A 20,132-nucleotide genomic window follows, 5' to 3' on the forward strand; every position below is an offset into this window, starting at 1 on the left:
CCTCGGGGGCCCGGTCGCCTCATTCCCCCGTCTGACCAGTGTCTCTCCAGGCTGTCCCCATCTGGGGTCCCCCACCCGGGGCAGGCCACCCCGGGTGCATTAAACCTTAGCTTCACCCCATTCTCTCAGTCCTCCTTCCCCTCCTCAGTGGAGGTGTTTCAGTAGAGGGGGCGTCGTGAGGGAGGGCTTTCTGGTGGGGGTCCATTCAGGGCACCATCTTGGGGCGTCTGCCCGCCCCTCGCTGGCCCACCCTGCGTGGTCCTTTTGGACCCGCCCTGCCACCCAGACGTGGGCCTCTTAGGGGCAGGGTTGGGACCAGGCGCCTCCTAGCCCTCGCTCATTCTTCCTCCTGGGAACCCTTCCTGGCCGACGGCGGCGTGGCCATCAGGACGGAGACGCACGGCCCCGGAGTGGTCCCTGCCGATGCGCGCTGGTGACGGATTCGTCCTCAAGTCTCGTCGTCTCGGTGCGGGGCGTGACGCGGGGCCTGCCACACACTGACACGCGGGGTCGCCACCGCCGACCCCGGCTACGCAGGCGAGGCGGGCTCGGACCCACGCGGGGTTCCTTGAGGGGCGTTGGCCAGCTGGGCACGTGGTGCCCACGGGGCGCCTTGTTTATTGAGCCCGCCCCAGGCGCACTCACTTCCCGGGGGACCTTTCTGGTCCCCCGTTATTTGCACTCACGCGGCGTGCACGCCTCAGTGTTTTCGTGTGTTCACAGCTGTGCGACCGTCACAGTCCGGCTTAGAGTGTTTTCACCACAGAGGGGAGCCAGTGGCTCCCCGTCCCCTCCTCCCCAGCCCCTGGCAACCACGAGTCTACTTTTCGTTTCTATAGATTTGCCTTCTCTGGACGTTTCGCGTGAGTGGAACTGTAGAGCATCCGGTCCCAGGTGACTAGCTTCCTGCTCGTGGCGGGGTGTTGTCAGGGCTCATCCATGTTGGGGCGTGTGTCACCGCCTCGTTCCTTTTTACGACCTGATAACATTCCATTGTGTGCAGGGGGCACATGTCGTTGACCCGTCCGTCAGTTGATGGACATTTGGACAGTTTTCGCGTTTTGCTGGTACAAATAACACCAGACGCACGTTTGCGTTTCTCTTTGGTGCGTGCCCCGGAGCCGGGTCGCTGGGCCACGTGGCAACCGTTCGTCCTCGTGGGGACCCGGCAGACCGCTTTCCAGAGCGGCCGTCCGTCTTTCACGCTCGCCAACTGTGTGTGTGTGCGTGTGTGTGTGCGTGTGCGTGTGTGAGGGTTCAGTTTCTCCGCCTTCTTACCCACACCTGGCATACCTTCGCAGTTGTCGCCACCCTGCTGGGTGTGAAATGGTATCTCGTAGTGGTTTTTATTCGCGCTTCTCTGATGGCTCAGGATGTTGAGCTTTCTTTTGGAAGGAGTTCTGCGTACAGTGTAAGAAGAATGGGTGGGAGCAGGGAGACTCAGCGCCACGGGGATGTGTCCCGGAGCCCTCCGTGTCTGACCCCTGCGGGGGGAACGAGACGCCTCCGTGGTCTGCACCTGGTCCACGACCCCCACCTCACGGGGCCGGGGCAGTCGGCTTAGAACGCCAGGACACAGGGCGGGCTCTGCCAAAGGCACGCCGTCACGCGCCGCTTGACCACGGGGAGACTGCCGAGCGAGGCGTCCTCGGCCACTGTCACTGCCAGCGTCACGCAGCACACTCACACCCGGGCGGCCAGCCCCTGCACCCCGAAGCTGTGCGGCGCAGCCGCTGCTCCCGGGCCGCCCAGAACAGCAGGGGAGTGGACGAAGCACGAGCCGACGATGCCGTGGGGAGACGAGACGCGGGAGACGCGCGGGGCCGACGCGGCCGAGGCCCCCCGGGGACCCGCGCACTGTGCACTGTGCGGGGCGGGCGACGTTCTTTTCCTCAGCGGCAAGGGCGCCCTCTGGAGGCGCAGCGGCGTGCTACAGCAAGCGCGCAAACGAGTCCCGTCACCCAGGGTCCTGGACGGCCCGTAGCTGTGCGCGCGGGGCCCTTAGGCGGCTGGCGGTGTCGGGGTCCGTTTAGGCCAGCATCGCCACAGATGCGGGTGCCGCCTTGTGCCATGACGCCGCGTGCTGCGACCTCACTAGGCCATGGGAACGTTTCAGCTCCGCGGCAGTCTCGGGGGACCCGTCGTGTGCGCCACCCGCCGTTGGCCGAAACGTGGTCGCGTGGCACCCGACCGTACCGGTGCGTGTAGTGAACACAGAGCACGCGTGCCTGCCGTGCGGCTGACGGACGGGCCGGTGGCACATGCAAGTGTCGTGTCGGCTCCTGGGCCCAGCCCCGTGCCCGCTCCGCCCCCAGGAACCACTGTCCCGGACGCCCGCGCCCGCCGCCGGGCCTGCGGCAGGGTTTCGGTTGCTCGCCTACGAGTCCAGGACTGATGGAGAGGACCATCCTCCCCTTTCGAAAACTTTTCAGAATGACGACGCGCTCTGCACCCAGCTTAGTTTGGCCGTCAGTGTCGCGGTGTTTGCCCGTCTCAGAGCTTGAGGCCGCAGTCCGTGTTTCTGGGGTCCGCGTTCCACTCCGTGTGTGTCCTATGCTCGCATGACTCAGTTGGTAGCGGACATCCAGATTTTTCTTAAAAAATTTTTTTAAGTTACAAACATTGCTGAACCTGTCTCCTTGCGTACTTGTGCAAGGGCGTGTGCTTAGGGTGTGTACAGAGTGGAATCATGTCGCGTGTATTCGCTTTTCTAAGGAATCCTTAGAGTTCTCTCTAAAACAATGAAGTATTGTAGTGTTTTAAAGTAGTGTAATTTATTAAAAACTTTATGGGTTAATATATTTTTAAAAGAAAGATTTCCACATCTGAAACGAGGTGGTGCTTTGGTTGCCACTTATTTTTTTTTAAATGGCTACAGTGGAAGCCTGTTTTCTGTTTAGCTATGCAAGACCAAATAAAAATGCAATTTTAATAAGATACAATGAGGTTCCTTTTAGTCTGAGCTTGAACTTTGCCGGAACATTTTCTGCTCAGTAAACACAGCAGCGTGCCCATGAAGAATTAATGAGTCCGCTGCCGCCCAGGAGGGGAGGGCCTGCGGTGCGTGATGATGCCGGGGGACCGTGTGCGGACGACATGCAGGTGCAGGAGGCCGCAGACCGGCCGCAGACCGGGCGCCTCCTGGCCGGGCGCCGCGCAGGCACGCCGAGGCGAGACGGGGGAGCGCCCAGGCCCCAGGAGGCCCGGCGCGGTGGGGAGCGCGTTCCTCATCGCCTTGCGGCATCTGGACTGCTGTCACGTGCGGCTGGTTGTCTCGTGCCGCACGCATGCTTGTCCCCCCTTCCGGGGCGAGGAAGCTAAGGCCCAGAGCGGTTACCTGGCTGACACTCTGCCAGGCTGGGCCCGGAATCAGACGGCGGGTGCAAGCACGTGTCTGGCCATTGGTGCGGGCCGAGGGCTGGGCCCTGCGCTCGTGCCCCGAGCTGCGATGCGCACCCACGGGCGCGCCTTGTGGCCAGTTGGGCTTCCTTAAGGTGTGGGGGCTGGGTTCTGAGAAAGAGCCCAGGAGGCCCACTTGGAAGCTAGAGTGTCTCTTAAAAAATTACATGTTTATTGAGAGTCACATGTGATCTGTCCCACCCACTTAAATTCACACGCAGCACCGTCTGCTCGCCTGGTGTGTAAAGTCCAGTGGTGTATTAGCGCATTTAAAGAGTTGCGTGCCCATCGTCACAGTCAGTTTCAGAACGCATGTCACCTCGAAAAGGAACCCCGTACTCTTCAGCCGTCACCCCCCGGCCTCCCACCCCCGCCGCAGGCGACCACTAATCTTTCGGTTTCTGTAGATTTGTCCATTCCAACATTGTGTACAAGCGAAATTCTAGTAGGCGTTTTTCTGTGACCGGCTCCTTGCACACAGCTGAGTGTTCTCAAGGTCCCGCCACGTCGTGCAGGCGTCAGGACCCCCTTTCACGGCCGAGCGCTGTCCCACCGCGCGGAGGCACCACGTTGCGTTTATCCCTCTGTCTGGCCATGGACGTCGGTCGTTCCTGCTTTCGGCTGTTCTGAGTAAAGCTGCTGTGAACATTCCTGTGCGGTGTCTGTGTGGACGTACGTTTCCTTTCCCTGGGGAATGGAATGGCCGGGCCACGTGGCCGACTCTGTCTACCGGTGCGAGGGATTGCCGGGCCGCCTCCCCGAGCGGCCGCGCCGGGCGTTCAGTCCCGCCCGCGGTGCGTGCGAGCTCCGTTCCCCTGTTCGCACCGGCACTCGCCAGCGTCCGTTTTGTCCTAGCCACCGAGCGTGTGAGGAGTGGGGTCTCTGTGTGTGTCTCATCTCCCTAGTGACTGGTGCCGAGCATCTGTTCAGCTGCTGCTTGTAGCATCTTCTTTGGAGAAACAGCTATTCAAATCCTCTGTTCATTTTAAGTTAGAGTCTCTTTTTGGGGGGTTTTCGGAGTTCTCCATACATTTTAGGTGTATCCCACCGGAAATGGGATTTGCAAAGCGCGTCTCCTCTCCTGTGGGTTGTCTTCTGCCTTCTTGGTGGTGTCCTTGAAGCACAAACAGTTTTAATTTCCAGAGTGTCCAGTTGTCTTTTTGTTGTTGTTGCTTTTGGGGTCATTCTAAGCAACCATCGCCTGATCTAAGTTCTTAAAGATTTACTCCTGCGTTTTCTGCTGGGAGCTTTGTCGTCTCAGCTCTGCGTTCAGGCCTTTGGCTTTGAGTCGGCCATGTGTGTCGAGAGGCGGACGTGCCACGCTGCCCTTCTGCCGGTGGGTGCCTGGCTGTCCCGGCACGTGGTCGGAAGGCACTTCCTGCTCTTCCTGGTTCATGGAGCCTTTTTATCATGGAGTGGGCGCTGAATTTTTCAGACGCTTTTTCTGCGACTGCTGAGATGATCATGTCTTTTTTTTTTTCTATTAATGTGGTTTATTACATAGGTGATTTTTCATTGTTATGCTAGCCTTATCCTCCTTGGATAAATCTCACTTTGTCGTGACGTGAGGGTTTTTTTATGTGGTCGGGTTTGGCGCTAGCGTTTTGTCGAGGATTTTCGCGTGGACTGGCCCATAGTTTTCTTTTCTTGTGATGTCCGTGTCTGGGTTTGGTATCAGGGTGATGCTGACCCCATAGAGTGAGTTGGGAAGTGTTCCCTCTCCTAGTTTTTGCAGGAATTTCTGAAGAATTGGTGGTCATGCTTCTTTACGTATGTGGTAGAATTGGCCAGTGAGGACGCTTGGGCTTCCCGTGGGTGGCGTTTCGATGACCGATCTGGTTTCTTCCCGTCTCCTCAGAGCTCCTTTGTCTCCTGTCGTAAACCTCTGTCGTTTCTGTCTTGGGAAATGTGTCCATTCACCTAAGTGACCTAGTCGGCTGCCGCACGGTTGTTCATAACGTCCTCCGAGGGTCCCTTTTATTTCCGCGATGTCCATGGTCGCGTCTGTTCTTCGTTGCCCACGTGAGCGGCCGGAGTCTTCCTCCCGCAGTCCAGCTCAAGATTTGTCAGCGTCCCCATCTTTCGGAGGATGCCTCTCGGCGGTGCTGGGTTTTCTCGGCCGTTTCTCTAAGGCCGTGTGTTCGAAGGGAGGAGCCGGACCGCGGGTTCTCCCCGACGCCCCCGGACTTCTGCCGCGGCTCCTCGGCGTTTCGTCTTCGCGGCTTCTCCCTGGGCGGCGGGGGGCAGGCGGGCGGGGGGACCCCGCTTCGCTGGAACAGCCCGGCCTTTGCCCGCGTCGTCTCCGTGTGAAAGTTCTTCAGAGGGGCTGGTTCGCTGCTGACACGCCCCCGTGACACACGCGCGATGGAACCCCACCGGGCAGCCGGAAAAGCCGTCCCGAGAGGGAGCGAGGTGCAGAAAGATGCGCACGCGCCAGGTCGTGGAGACCAGAGACGAGCAGAGTAACTCGCCGCTTAGGGGTCACGGGCCTTCAGTGGAAGTCTGGGCACTGGCGTGGGCATTGCGGACGTCAGACTCGGGTCGGTGGCGACCACCGAGGAGGCGGGTGTGGACGTGGGGCGGGGGACGGTCTCGGCTCTGTCGCGAGGCGGCACGGCTCGCCGCAGGCTCTGTGCACGGGGCCCTCACGTTCCGTGTGCCATCGAGCTGGCTTTGTGGCCCGCCGTGTGGGCGGGCCCTGGGGCAGGTTTCTGCCCCTCGTCCCCTCACCTCCCCAGCTTCTAGAGGCGCCCCGGCTCGTGGCCCGTTCTCCGTCTTTGTCGCCCCGGCCACTCCCCTGGGAAGGGCCCCCTCAGAGCTCGGTGGGGACAGTTTCTGCTTTTAAGGACTTGTGAGTAGTTGGCCCCCTGGGGCAATCCAGGGCATATCCCAAGGTTTACGTCCTTAAGCACATTTGGACCTGGGCTTTCTGTGGGTGCCGTATCGGGTGACACAGGTCTGGGACTGGGCTGTGATGTCTTCGAGGGGCTGCGATTCTGCAGACCACACCACCCAAGGGACAGAGGGGTCACCTCCCCCTTACAAAATGGCCAAAGGGTCTGAATAGGCAGTTTACAAAATACATAGCACAAATGAACAAAAGTGTTTAAAAACTTTCACACCGCACTGGTCATCGAGGACACACACGGCCAGCACTGAGACCTCGGCTCTCCGTCAGATGGGCCCCCTGGCTGCTGGGCCCGCGGCCCCCCTGCCTGCGGCAGGGTGTGCGGCGGCCGGCACAGACGCCGTTTCTGGGAGTTTATCCTCCTGCAGCTCTCACAGTTGTGGGCAGGTGTTTGTCCCCAGAGACGTTCGTTGCTGTTTGTATAATCACAAACGGCGCTGAGCAGGCCGACTGTCTCACAGTCACGGTGTCGCCGTGTGGCAGGACGGTGCGGGGCGCGGGGAGACTCCGGGGAGACTCCGGGGAGACTGGGGAGACTCTGGGAGACGGCGCCCGCCGGGGTGTGTTCGCCGGTGCTCAGTCTGTCGCTATGATTTTTAAAAACTCGGTTCAGAAGTGATGCTAGATTTACGAGGAGTTGCAGAGAAGTGCACAGGGGACTCCTGCGTGGCCTTGTCATTGTGAGTTTACATTTGCACATGCTGCACGCATGTCTTGTGTGTCCCAACAGTCCGTGAAACGTCGGTAAGTGCGTTTCAGTAAATCGGAGCGCAGTGACGATCCGGGGAAGCAGTCGCGCTATATCGCGAGGTGAAAAAGGTAGAATTTCATTCCGTAGTAACGAATCCAAGCGGTCTGCATGCCAGACATGGCCGCGTCTGTCCCTGTCCTGACCCCTCGCCCTGGGCCCCGCGAGGGGGCGCGTCAGAGCGCCCTGCCTGAGACGGACGTGGCGGTCGGGGCGGGGTGGTTTTCGGCTGGGCTGGCAGTGGCCCTCACTGTCCCCCCTCCTGCCCTGCCGCCCCCCCGCGGCGGGTCCTCGTGGCGGCAGGGACCCCGTGGGCCTCGTGTCTGTGCTCCAGGCGGACAGGGGGAGCCAGCTGCGCCGTCCCCGTCAGGTGCGGAAGGGCCTGCCGTCGTTGCCGATGGCCCGTGCCGCCCCGTGGCCACCCCGGGCTGGGGGTCCCCGGGAGGAGGGGTGCGAGCGGGCCGCCCCTCGGCTCGTTTTGTCGCCGTCTATTTTCCAAATTGACTGTAACGAGCGTCAGACTTTTATAATAAAAGCATTCAGTGCTCAGAACATCATCGCTATCTTCTTTCTGTAATTCTGCCCTCCGTCTTTAAGACAGAATGGTGCCGGACGAGAGTTTGCCGTCCGGCACTTCAGGGTCTGTTCTGAGCCCTGCCTGTGACGTGCGGTCCGAGAGCAGAGGCTGCCGAGGACGTCACCGGTGCGCAGACGTGGTCGGCTCCCGGCAGCCCTGTCGCTGGTCGGGGCCTGGGGCGGCGCTGAAGGGCAGCGGCCCCTGTGCCCAGGCCGGTGGCAGGGAGGGCCGAGCGCCCCCTCGTTTGTGAGGTGTGAGCCTCCGTGCGCCTTCCACCCCTTCTGAGGGGGCCCCGGGGACCCCGGAGTGGCTGGAGGGTGACCCGTGGCAGCCGGTGCAGACTCTGCCCAGGTGCGCGGGCTTCGGGGAGTGTGGTCAGCGTGGGCCCTGGGGAAAGGGGGAGGAGCTAATTTGTTCCCTTTCTTCCTAACCAGCATCCAGCACGTGTATGGCGCCCAGCACCCCCCCTTTGATCCACTGTCACACGGCACGTAAGTGGAGCCTCCGCTCCCACGGGGCTGTTCACCCGGTTTGGGGGTGCGCTGCCCCGCCCGCTCCCTGGGATGCCTGAGGCAGGAAGGCAGTTGGGGTTCAGCAGCCAGCAGGCCGCGGCTGGTGTGAGGCGCAGCTGGCCTCGCCGAGCCCCAGGGGCGGGCGGCCGTGGGAGCCACAGCTGAGCCCCGCTGCCCCGCGGCCCGTCGCTGGGGGCGCTTCGTTTCCCTCTTCGCTGTGCCCCACGTGGCCGCCGAGGCGCGCTCTGCAGTGTCCGGCTGCTCCCCCAGGGGCCCGCGATGGGGAGCTGTGGCCCCGTGATCACCCTGCCGAGGGGTTGGAGGTTACGGGGCACACGAGGGAACAATGTCATCTGTGGCAGACTTAGGGGCCTCAGCGAAATGCACTGCACCCCCTGCACGCCCCAAAGGCCTGTGCCCCGCGGCCGGTCTCTGCCCCGCGGCCGGTCTCTGCCCCGCGGCCGGTCTCTGCCCCGCGGCCAGCTGCTGCCTGGTGGGCGGGGATGCGGGGGTGAGAGGTGCAGGTGCCGGCCAAGGTGCGCTTTGGGGGTTCGGCCCGCACCCGCGAATCCGCCCCTCCCGCCACCGAGTCCTCGGCAGCTCTCCGCCGCACTCCCTCCTGGCGTGCCCCTCGCCGGGGCGCCCCCCGCCCCACCAGCTGCGGGGCGGCCTCCCGGGGCCCTGAGGCCAGTGAGGGCTGCCCTTGCTTTGCAGCCCGGGCAAGGCCGCGCCCCCGGCGCCCGCCACGCCGCTGAAGGCCAAGCGACCCAGCACCTTCCAGGAGTTCGAGAGCAGCACCAGCGATGCCTGGGATGCCGGCGAGGACGAGGACGAGCTGCTGGCCATGGCGGCCGAGAGCCTGAACACCGAGGTGGTCATGGAGACGGCCCACCGCGTCCTGCGCAACCACAGCCAGCGGCAGGAGCGGCCCCCACCGCGGGAGGCGCCACAGCCCCGGGCAGAGCCTGCCCTGGCCCCGGCCCCTGGCGGGGACCTCCGGCTGGTGAAGTCTGTCAGCGAGAGCCACACACCCTGTCCTGCAGGTGGGACGGGGCCTCGAGGGGACGTGCTGTTCTGCGGAAGGGAGGGCCCGGAGTCGCTCGCTGTGGGGGGCGGTCCTTCTCGCTGGCGGCGGGAGCCCCGCCTTGGAAAGACGGTGGCCGCACGGGCGCCCTCAGCCCTGCTCTCCTCTGTCCTCCGAGCCAAGCGGCCAGTCGTGAGAGGCCGCAGCGAGCACACGTTCTCGGGGACCCTGCCCCCCCGAAGTACGCCCTGGCTCTCTGGGGCGACGTTTGCCGCTGGGGCCACCTCCTCGGCCACTTCCCGTGGCTCCCGCAGGGATGTGCGCGTGGCTCAGGGCGCGTGGGGGGGGTCCGGCGTCGGAGCGGTGCCGTGAGGTCACACACCCCGCCCCCTGCGGCCAGCTGCTGCCCGGTGGGCGGGGAGGCGGGGGCGAGGGGTGCAGGTGCAGGTGCCGGCTAAGGTGCGCTTTGGGGGTTCAGCCCGCATCCGCGAGACCGCTCGGAGACCGCTGCCGTGCTTCGCCGTTGCTGTGGCGGAGGGCCCGGGTCGCCACGCGACGCACAGATGTCACGAGCACCCATGACGGGCGCGTGCTCAGGCCCGGGGTGTCCCACTGGGCGAGCCAGACGGCAGTCCTTGCCCTGTGGAGCGGCCCGTCCGGCGGGGGCCCCGCCACACGGAGTGCTCTGGGGCTGCCGTGGCGACGGCTGTCAAAGTTGCATCTCCCCGAGAACTGCAACTTCGCGGCCTGGGGGTGGGGGTCCGAGGGCCGGGTGGGCGCGGGGTGCCCCGGGCAGGACCTGTCTTCCGCGGCAGAGGGCAGAGCAGGGCAGCGAGCTGTCTGTTCTTACGAGGGCTCTGAGCCCTTACGGGAACTGTACCTCGTGACCTCACCGAGGACCCTCTTCCTAGCGCCATCACGGGGCGCTGGGCAGGGTGCTGCAGCGTCCCGTGGGGACATCCCAGGCAGCCTCCCGAGGAGGGCCAGGTGTTTCTGGGAGGGCTTCGTGGGGGAGGTGGTGCCTGCAGGGTGTCCCAGGGGTGGGGCCTGAGGAAGGTGGGCTGGCGGCTCTGGGTGGGGAGGGAAGGGGGCTCGCTCCTTCCGCGCGGTTTGCGAGGTCCCTAAAGGCAGGGCCCTTGTCCCAGTCACCTGTTTCTCCTTGGCGTCTACTGTAGTCACATCCCCCCCACCGGAGTGCACCGAGCTGTCCTTGGAGCTGGAGGCCACGTGGCTCTCCCCCTGTGCTCTGCCCGTCCCCCCTGGCACCCCGACTCTCCCCCCAGGTCCTCAGGGCCAGCAGGGCCTCTGCCCAGGTGAGGGAGCGGCGACTTGCATTCATTTCGTTGCTCGTGTGAACGGCGTTGTGGACTTCCGCCGGTCCTGGGACGGCCCGCCTCGCGGGGCCCGGTCCCCGTGGAGCGCTGCCTCTCCTGCTCCGTGGCGGGGCCGCCGCCAGCATTTGCGTCAGACGCTCGTCCCGCCCCCGTGTGCTGCTGTGCGGAGCAGACGTCACTCTGCACATGCCCGCGGGGCCTGCCTGCTGCCGCCCGCTCTGGCCCTCAGCCCGCGTGGGTGCTGGCCCGGAACCTGCGTGACAGGCTGCCTGGCCCCACGCGCGGCCTCCCCGCCCCGCGCCCGTTCTGCCTTCCTTCGTGAGCGTCCGGGAAGCCTGTCGCCTTCATCCCTTAAGTCAGACGCGCTGGGCTCTTGGGGTGTCATTGGGCTAATGGCAAAGTGTGGCTTTGGCTGGGAAGGGCTCGGTGGGCACAGCCAGGTGACAACTGTCTCCATAGCTGACCTCGATGAAGCTGCGAACAGGGTCCTGAGTGGCGGCGGTCAGACCCCACCCTCGGGGGCCCTGAGGTGCTGGAGGCGGGGTGTCACTGTCCTCTGCTGGCGGTGACAGGGCAGTTCTGACGTTGTTCCCTCGGGGACGTCGTTGTCACTTCCCGTCCAGCTTCCACCTCCCCCACCTCAGAGCGGGGGCCCGAGGTGCGCTGTGCTCAGGAGCGACCGGGCCTCGCAGGTCTGAACGCCACGGAGGCCAGACGAATGGAACGGGCGTGGCTGGCCCCGTGCTTCCCGCGGACGCTTTCCCGTGGGGCCGGGACGCGGCGTAGTGGGGTCTGGAGGAGACGGGGCCCTGAGCCTCGCCCCGTCCTCCCCCCACCATCAGGCTCTGCCCCAGCAGGCCAGGGCGAGGCCCCGGGAGCAGGAGCCTGGGGTGGGGGGGGCGCTTTCTCCCCTGCGCCCACATTTGCAGGCTTCTGGAAGCTTCCCCGGGCTGGACTCTGCCCAGAGGCTGTGGCCGCTGCTCCCGCGTGGGGCCTTCGCACCCCCCTCGGGGTGCCGAGCAGCCCCAGGAAGTGCCGTCCGTCCTCGCAGCCGGAAGTCGGCTCCCCCGGCCGCGTCCGCCCCGCCCCGTTCCCTGGAGCTCGTTTTTCACTCTCCCCTGAACTTCAGCCGGTGCAGTCGCTCGATGGGTTCCCAGCTAGGGTTTAGAGCCTCCGCGTGGCTCTCGCCTGGGAGCCCCTTGTTGCTCCCGGTGGCTCTTTGTCCAGTGACCTGAGCACCTGGCTCTTGCCCTGGCTGTCTCCGGTCCTGGGCTGCTGACGTAATACGCTCCCACCTCGCCCCGTGGGTCCCCGTGGGAGCGGCGTGCCCTGGGTGGGGGCTGGGCGGGCCAGCACCCTTCCTGCCTGCGGTGGGGTCTGGCTTTCTTCGCTTCCTCACGGGACTCGGGGGTTCCGGGAGGCCCAGACAGGCAGTGGGGTCCCTGCTGTCGGGACACTGGCCTTGGCCTCCTGGCCTCTGTGCCTTCTCGGGCTGCACCTCCCCCCTTCACAGGTGCTTGGGCTTTCCCAGGCCCAGCCCTGGGCGCCCCACGCACCCCGCCCCGCACCAGCACACCCTCAGGCCACGGCGCGCGTGGGCCTGGCCGGGAGGCCCTGGCCGCTCCTTGTCCCCAGACGACCGGAATGTCCTGGTGTCCCCGTCCTGCCTCCCAGCGGGCCGCGTCTGTGTCCCTGAGCCAGGGCGGCGGGGGTGGGGGGGGCACAGGTACTGGCTAGTTTGGGGGGGCCGCGTGGCACGGCGGCGTTCACACGGGAAGTGGCACAGCAGGTGCGAGGCCGCCAGGGGGTGGGGGGGGGGCAGCGCGGCGGCCCGAGGCCCGGAGCCCTCGCCCTCAGTCCTCTCTCCCTCTGCAGAGAGCGCCAGCGACACCGTCCCCCTGCAGAGGTCGCGGTCCCTCCCACACTCGGCGGCGGGCGCACTGGGCGGGACGTCCGACCCCAGCACCCTCGGCAGCTCGGCGTCAAGTGACAGAGAGGCCTCCCGGCTCGACAAGTTCAGGCAGCTCATCACCGGCCCCCACACGGACCTCGGTGAGTCCCGGGGCTGGCGGGTGGTGCGGCGCGTCTCGCAGAGGCCCCGGCCTGGCGGGTCGGCGCCCGCGCCGCGGCTTCCCTTGTGTGGACGCGCCGCGTTCACGTGCGTGCGGCGCCGTTCGGTCAGCGCGTCCTGTTCTTTCTCTCGCAAGGCCCCAGTCACTCGCTGGGCGTCTTGGAGCTGCCCTTGTCCTGCGAGGCCGGGCGGGTGCCCCCTGCCATCGTGTCCCTGGGCGCAGGGCTGGCCAGCGACCCCGGGCACTGCTGCCTTCACGCCTGCCGGCTGGGGCCTCCCCCTCGGCGGCAGGGCCGCAGGCTGTGAGCCCGGCGGGGGAGCCCGGCAGGCCAGCAGGGGGCGGGACAGGACCAGCGTGGTTCCTGTGGGGCCTGGCACCGTGTGGGCGCCCTGCCGCCTGGCGGGGAGCACGTGCTGGAACCCCGCGCGAACCCACCTCCTTTCGCTGGCGAGTGCCGCTCTGCGCCGGGCGTTTGTGGTTGCTGGAGCTTCCAGGCCATCAGCTGTGGCCTCGGTCACGAGGTCGCTCTTAGTTGGGCGGCAGGTGCCCAGTGGAGCTCTGAGGGCTGGGGCCCCGAGGCGGGCAGTGCCCCTCTCGGCCAGCAGGTGGCGTGTGAGGCCCGCGGATGGGCGGCACAGAGTGGCCCAGGCAGGCAGAACTGGCCACCGTGCTGCGGGCTGCCTGGGGCGCGGGAGGCGGCCGTGGCAGCGGGGAGGTGCCCCCCGCCCCGCGCAGTCCTCACGGGGGCTTTCGTAGTTCCGTCGCTGCACTGAGCGTGGTTGGCGGCCAGACTGCGGGCGGGTGGTGACGGGGCGGCCTTCCCGGGGCCCCCTGTGCCCGCTCCCGGTGTCGTCTTCCAGACGGGGCCCCCGCGGGGTCGCGCGTCACGCTTGCCGCTGCGCCCCCCGTGCGTGTGGACCTGGCGCGGGGCCCCGGGCCGTGGCGTCGGCTGTGACCTGCCGCTCACGGGGCGCGCGGCCCCTGGGGCGGCGGCCGCGTTCCTGCTGAGACGTGGCGGTCACTGGCGTCCTGAGCGCCAGAGCCGGAGGCCGTGCTGCGGCTCGTCTGGACGTCGACGCTTCCGCTCCGATCGCGTGGTCGGAGGGCGGCTGCCGGGGGCCTGGCGACAGGTCGCCCTTTCTCCCCTGGGGGTGCAGAAGGCGCTGCCGCCGGACGCTCTGTGGCCTGACGTTCACCCGGCCCGCTCGCCTGCTCCGGGCCACGGCGCTGCTGTTCCGCCCCCGCTCGGGCCCGTGATGGCGCGCTTCCCGTGCGGCCGGAGGCCCCGGCGTCCGAGCGGGCCAGTCTGTGGTGCCCCTCGCGCATCTCCCGCCCCCACAGGCCCCGAGGTCACCCCGAGCTCCGTTCTCAGGGAAGTCCGGGAACTGCTCTTCAGACAGCTGGGCCTCCCCCGCTGGGGGCTTCAAGTGCATCCCCAGGGGGCGGGGAGCTCGAGGGCCGGGGGGCAGTCTCGCCCAGGTGAGGGGGGACAGGCGGCCGCGTGCGGGGCGGCTGTCGCAGTGAGCACGGACCTTGGCTGCCGGCTTCCCCAGCCCGCCAGCCCCTCGAGGGCGAGTGGCGGTTCTGCGGGGGGCTGCTTCCTCGCCGTGACCGCGACCTCGAGCGAGCCCGGTCACCGCCGCGCTCAGTCCCCTCGCATCCGGGGGCGTGGCGCTAGCGGGGCCCGTCCTGCAGGGGACACACACGGGCGCGTGCGAGGGGGCCCAGCACGCCACAGACGCACAGGGGAGTTAGTTACTTTTTTACTTTCGTTTGCATTGGCCTGTTTACCTAGCGCGATTTTTAGATAACAGGCGCGTGTGGTCCCTTTTGTGATTGTTGATGGGTTGGGTTAGTTTAGCAGTTTCCGCTAGTAGGTGACAACGAGATCGCCTGACGAGGACCGCCGTGATGGTCGTGTTGAGAAATTAAAACCGTACTTAAAAATGAAGCTTTCAAGACTCGTGGGAAGATGCGAGTAGGTACGGAGAGAACGGAGAACATGTGAAAATCAGATTCTTTTGTTACGTTGGTGGGATTATGGGGTTTTTTCTTTCTTTAGAATTCTATTTAAATATCAAATCTAACACCAAAACGCTAAACCTAAAGCTTTCAAAGCTAAACAATTATTGGGTTTGTATTTAGTGGTAAGAGAAACCAGCCGGCATGTTGCTTGTTTCCGCAAGACCTTCGAAGCGGCTTCAGGAGACAGCAGAGCACGCCGTCTGCTCAGTACGTGGAGGACGCAGGTGGCAGGTGCCTGCCGGTGCCGGGGCGCAGGTCAGCGAGGTGAGACGTGCCCACAGGATCGCTTCCACCTGCCGAGCGCTGCCCAGCGGGGCGCTGGCGTCCGTGTCCAGCCCGTGCCCAGCCGTGGGCCCGGGGCTGGGTGTGACGCAGACAGTGCAGCAGCCCGTCCGCCCTGTGGTGACTCAGCATCTCCCCGCAGGGGCCGCCTGCCGGGGAGCCCAGGAAGCGGCGCCTGGAGGGCTCTGTTTTACCGCGTGGGTCCGTGGCTGGGAGTGCCACGGGGCCGGGGGCCGGCACGCGTGTCCCGGGGCCCGTGGAGAGGGGCCTGAGGCCAGCTGCTGTGTGGCGCGTGGCCCGGCCCTCTCCGCACGCAGACGCCAGCACGCCGGGGCCCCGCGGGGTGTGGGCGGCCGGGCCGGGGGTTTAAGTGGGGGGGGGCCTGGGGGGGGGCGGACGCGGACGTCCAGTAGATGGCGCTGGGGAGCAGACGTGTTTGTGTTTTTGTGTTTTGCCTGGGTCTGGGGTATGCAGTTGTTCACCCTGGAAGCAAGAATTCGAGTTAGAGGCCCCCTCGGGGCCTGGGGCTGCGGGACAGCCCTGCTGGCCAGTCGGGGCAGGGGCAGAGGTAGCGCGGGCCCCCAGCCAGTGTGGGACCGAGTCGATCAGGTGACTCAGCCTCCTGTCTCACCAGCCACGTGGGGGGCTCGGCTGGCCCTGCAGGGTCCGAGGGACCCAGGACGCGGTGTACGTGAGGTGACTCAGCCAGTGTTCACCAAGCTCCTGTGGCAGGAGCCAGACGCTGGGGCCCCTGGCGTGGGGACCCAGACGGACGCGCACTTGGTCGGCGCGAGGCACGTGGGAACGGCCCCGTGCGGGGTGGAGGCTGCCGCGGGCACAGGTGCTCGGCGTGGGGCGCGGCGAGGCGCGCAGGGCCGTGGCGGATAGACGGGCAGGCCCGCGGGGCCCTCCGTTCAGGAGGAGAGGCGTGGTCGTGCAGGAAGAACCGTGCGTCTGTGAGGTGCGACGCTGTCCCTGGTTGCCGGCACGCACTGGGGCTCTCGGGACGTGTCTCCCAAGACGGGGCGACGGCTGCACATCCAGATAATTGCACGGTTGCCGCCAGTTTTGGCTCTCGCGCTGTGCTGGGTACTGTGCCACGTCCACACACGTGCTCACGCACACGCACACGGTCCCCCAAGTGCAGACACGCCGGCCGGCCACCCCGGACGGCAGCCCGGGCCTGGCGTACGGCCCACGAGGCTGACTGCTTCAGTGCAGGGCGAGCCCTTCCACCCACAGCGAGGCGGAGCGGGCGGCGAGCTGGTCACGGTCACACTCAGTTCCGGTGGGCGTGGAGCGCGGGTGTTCTCCACGGTCTGTGGACGCCTCGAGGACAGAGGGGTGGGTAATGCCCTCCCCTTGGAGTCTTGCCGGGGAACCTGGAGCCGAGGGCGTGCCCTGGTCATTGTGGGGTGGCGGCCGGACTGCCGTGGCCAGGGGCGCCCTCCCGCTCGCCCAGGTCCAGGCCCATGGCCAGCAGGGCCCAGAGTCACCCTCTAGTGGCCAAGCACCAGCCCTGCAGCCTTAGCTGCCCGGTAACCACGGGGACAGGGACGCCTGTGGAGGGGCCCGTGAGTGCAGGTGGGGCGCGGTGAGGGGCGGCTCAGAGGGATTGGGGGGGCGCGGCAAGAAGAGGGCTCCAGTCCCCTCAGTCTTTCCCTGAACCCCTTCGGGGGTGGACGCCCACGAGGACGCCAGCCCCAGAGGCCAAGACCCCAGGGGAGAGCGGACGAGCTGCTCGGTGGTGCTGGCTCACACGGCGCCCCTCCCGCGGGCTCAGTGCCCCCGCCGCACTGAGCACAGCGCGGGCCTCGGGCAGGCTGTGACCTCCCGCCCCGCCCCCTGCGCCTGTCCCTTTCTGCCACCCCCCCCCCCCGCCTCCCCCTTCTCTGCAGAAGGCGCCCCCTGCCCCCCTGGTCACCGCGTGTGACCCGCTGGCTTCGTGGGCCTGTCTGCCTCCCGTCCCTCAGCAGAGGTGTGCGCAGCGTTCGGTGCTTTAGCCACCCGCCTCGCCCGGGCGGCTGGAGATGAGCGCCCTTGGGTCCCCAAAGGACGGCGTGAGCTGCGGCGCGGGAGCGGGGCCGCCTCGGTGCGGGGAGCCCCGCAGTGGGCTTGGAAGGCCCGGTTTCCTCGCACCCCGCGGTGCGCGGAGCACGGACTCCAGTGACGCGGACGCTTCACAGAGCGGGGCGAGGACCCGCAAGGCCGCCCGCGCCCCGCCTTCCCTGCCCGCGCCCCGCCTTCCCTGCGGCCCTGGGGGCGGGGCCCGCACGCGGTAGGGCACGCGCTCCGGCGGTGGGGGGGGTGCACCTCAGCATGAGGATGCTGGGCCGGGCGGGGGTCTGGGGGATCCTTTCCACGGTCACTGTGTCTCGCGTGCGGGGGTGTGGACTGGCTCACCCGCCTTGCACGGGAAGCGGTGTTGCCAGCTCTGATTCCGGCAGGGCGGGCCGTGCGCGGGGGCGGGCGGGGGACGCGGGGTCCCCACCGCCGGGCAGGGCGGGCCATGCGCAGGGGCGGGGGGGAGAGCACCCCACCTGTGAGATGACGGGCGGCCGGATGCCGCGGGGCGAGGCTGCCCGCGTCCCTAGCCCTCTCACTGTCTGCCTGCACCCGCCCTTCCCAGCCCCCCGCAGCCCCCGCTCCCCAGCCGCAGCCTTCTCATCATCGGGGTGCGCCGGCAAAGCTGCTCTGGGGAAGAACACACACGGGGGAGTAACTGTTTAAAAAAGTTCGTCTATTTTTAAAGGCAGTTTCTGTGGTCGGATCCGCAGCCCGCATCGCCCCAAACCCGCCCGCGCTCTCCCCGGCTCCGTGCCCAGCCCCCTCCGGCGGCTCGGCCCGACTCCCCCCTCTCCTCACACCTCTGTTCCTCTCTGGGCTCCATGTGCTCGGCGCCTCCGCCCCACAGCCCGGTCCGCGCCCCTGCCTGGCCTGACGGCCGCGGCGACCTTCCTGCTGGGCGCCCGCGCCCCGCACGCCACATGGCAGCCGGGGAGCCTTTGGGAGCGAGGTCCAGGCCGGGCCCTGCTCAGAGCCGCCCGGTGGCCCCTGGAGTGCCCGGAGGACACAGCCAGAGGCGGAGGGCGGCCTGCCAGGCCTGCCCCCTCGGGCCGCACCCCCGGCCCCCCCACCGCCGTGCTGGCGCGTCCGGGACCACGCGGCACGTGTGTGCCGGGGCCTCTGCGCTGCCGTCCCTCTGCCCGGGTTTCTGGTGACCCCCTCCCTCCAGGTCCCTGCGCAGATGCCACCTCTCCCCGCGATCTCCCCGACCGAGCCGTGCGTGAAGCCGTGTCCCCTGGCCACCCAGAACGCCTACCCCCCTCCCTCCCTCCTCATCCCGCCCGTCCGGGCACCCGCCACCCCCTGCCCGTTTCTGCCCCCTTCCCTCTGGGGGCGGGGGGCGAGCTGTCTTTCCCGAGCTCCGCCGGGCCTGGCCCTGGGAGCGGCGGGGAGTGGGCCTGTCCCCCTGTCGTCTGGTGGTGCCGGTCAAAGGGTCAAAGCGTAGCGGCTTCCCCTTCCCTGGGGGCACGCGTGGTCCTTCCCTGGCTTTGTCGTGTTTAAGAACAATTCCCGGGTCATCATTACTCATAGCCGACGGCAGGGACAGGCTCCCTGTAGTGGGGGGCGGACGTTTCCCTCTGCGGCTCCTACTTCGCCCTGTGCCTTCCGTGATGTCCCCGGCACCGCGCCCTCCCTCCAGCACCTCCGCCCCACGTGGGCGGCTTCCTGCCCGGTCCTCCCGCTGCGCACGCGGCTCTGCCGCTCCTTCGTGCGTGCGGTTGGCTCGCACCCGTCCCGGAAGCCCGCCCCCCGCCGGCGCCAGCGTTTCCCCGCGCCGTGTTGACCCCGGCGCGCTTTCTTCCGCGTCCTCCTCCGCCCTCCTCGGGGCGTCTGCGGGCGGCGCACAGGGCACAGGGCCGCGGGGAAGCGCGGGCTCCCGCCCTCACCTGGCCACGCGAACGCCGTGCAGGATCACTCCGCTCAGGAGAGAACCGCGTGGGGCCTGGCTGGCCGACGTCGCCCCAGCTGCCGCCCGTGGCCGCGGAGACCTTCGGCCGCCTTGCGCGGGCGGCGGGCGCCCACGGGTCGTGGTTTTCCCTGTCGTCTTACACGTCTGCCGTGTCGTGGTGAGGCGGGCTCGCAAATCAGGCCGTCACGCGCCTGTCCTTTTTCTCCAGTAGCTTCTCAGAGGTCAGGATGTTGGCCGCTAATCGAGTGGCCGTGAGGCCGGCGGGAGGACGAGCTGCTCCCTGCCCTGCGGCACGCGGCCCCGTCGTGCAGCTCCCCCCGCCTCCCGCCTCCCGCCGCGTGCTGGGCCGTGTCCCCCTGGCCGGTCGCTGGTGGGCGGCTCGCGGTGGCTGCACGTCGCTCGTCCTCGTGCCGCGGTGACGGGGCCGGCAGAGCGCGTCAGGCCCCCGGCCGTCGGTCTCCTCCCTCCCGCCCCGCGTCCCTGTAGCGGTCGCCGGCACCTCCGGTTCACCAGCTGACACACGTCACCTGGGCTCGAGGGGCATGGTTAAGATGTCGCCCGGGGCCTTGAACACACAGGGGCTGGCTGTCCTCAGCACGGTGTCCGGAGGCGGCCGGCTGCTGGCCGTGGCTCCCCTCGCTCTCTTCCAGAATCTTTGCTGTGCCCACGAGACAGTGGTCGTCGTCGGGGGGGGGGGGGGGGCGCTGCTCGCTGCTTTGGGAGTGGAAAGAGCTGAGATGACGGAAGTGTAGCGTGGTGAGTGCACGGACGAGCCCCGCGCCGCTTATCGCCAGCGCCGAGTGTGGGTGCTGCACCTCCGGGCGGCCGGCGCCGCCACGGCCCCGGGTGTGGCGCGTCGCCTGCCGCGCGGGTCTGGGGTCACTACTTGAGAGGGCTTTTCAGCCCCGTCGTAATCTCGGGGGCCACCTTTGTTAAAACTGCTTATTTTTCAATAACAGCCGACGTGCGACATTGTGTTAGTTTCCGGTGTACAATGTAGCGATTAGGCATTTAAACGACTTACGTGAACACCTGACAAATTAGCGCCCACTTGACTCCGCCACACCAGCTGTTACAGCATTGGGACCACTTCGTCCCTTCCCCGGCGGAAACCTCTGCACGCTGCTGTGCTCAGCAGTGCACGAGGATGTGGACGAGCGCTCCTGAGCCCTTGATGCAGGAATGAGTCGGACAGGGCTAAGATAAGGAGGTGGAGCAGTTCCTAATGAACGGGAACGCAGGGCCCGGGGGGTGGCACACAGTTCCGCGTGACGT

At 66.9% G+C, this 20,132-nt stretch overlaps 1 protein-coding gene across 5 annotated transcripts in view; it reads left to right on the forward strand.

Annotated features, from left to right (window-relative positions):
* The window catches only part of TBC1D22A (TBC1 domain family member 22A), a 167,989-nt gene that overhangs the window by 10,718 nt on the left and 137,139 nt on the right, over window positions 1-20,132 (forward strand). For all 5 annotated transcript variants that reach the window (XM_016126740.2, XM_036237691.1, XM_036237690.1 and 2 more), the window contains exons 2-4: window positions 8,067-8,123; window positions 8,859-9,187; window positions 12,378-12,554. In XM_016126740.2, coding sequence (XP_015982226.2) covers window positions 8,067-8,123; window positions 8,859-9,187; window positions 12,378-12,554 — 563 coding nt within the window. The remainder of the gene's footprint in view (window positions 1-8,066; window positions 8,124-8,858; window positions 9,188-12,377; window positions 12,555-20,132) is intronic.

The sequence above is a fragment of the Rousettus aegyptiacus genome, unplaced genomic scaffold (assembly GCF_014176215.1).
Source record: "Rousettus aegyptiacus isolate mRouAeg1 unplaced genomic scaffold, mRouAeg1.p scaffold_m13_p_2, whole genome shotgun sequence".
Classification (NCBI taxonomy): Eukaryota; Metazoa; Chordata; class Mammalia; order Chiroptera; family Pteropodidae; genus Rousettus; species Rousettus aegyptiacus.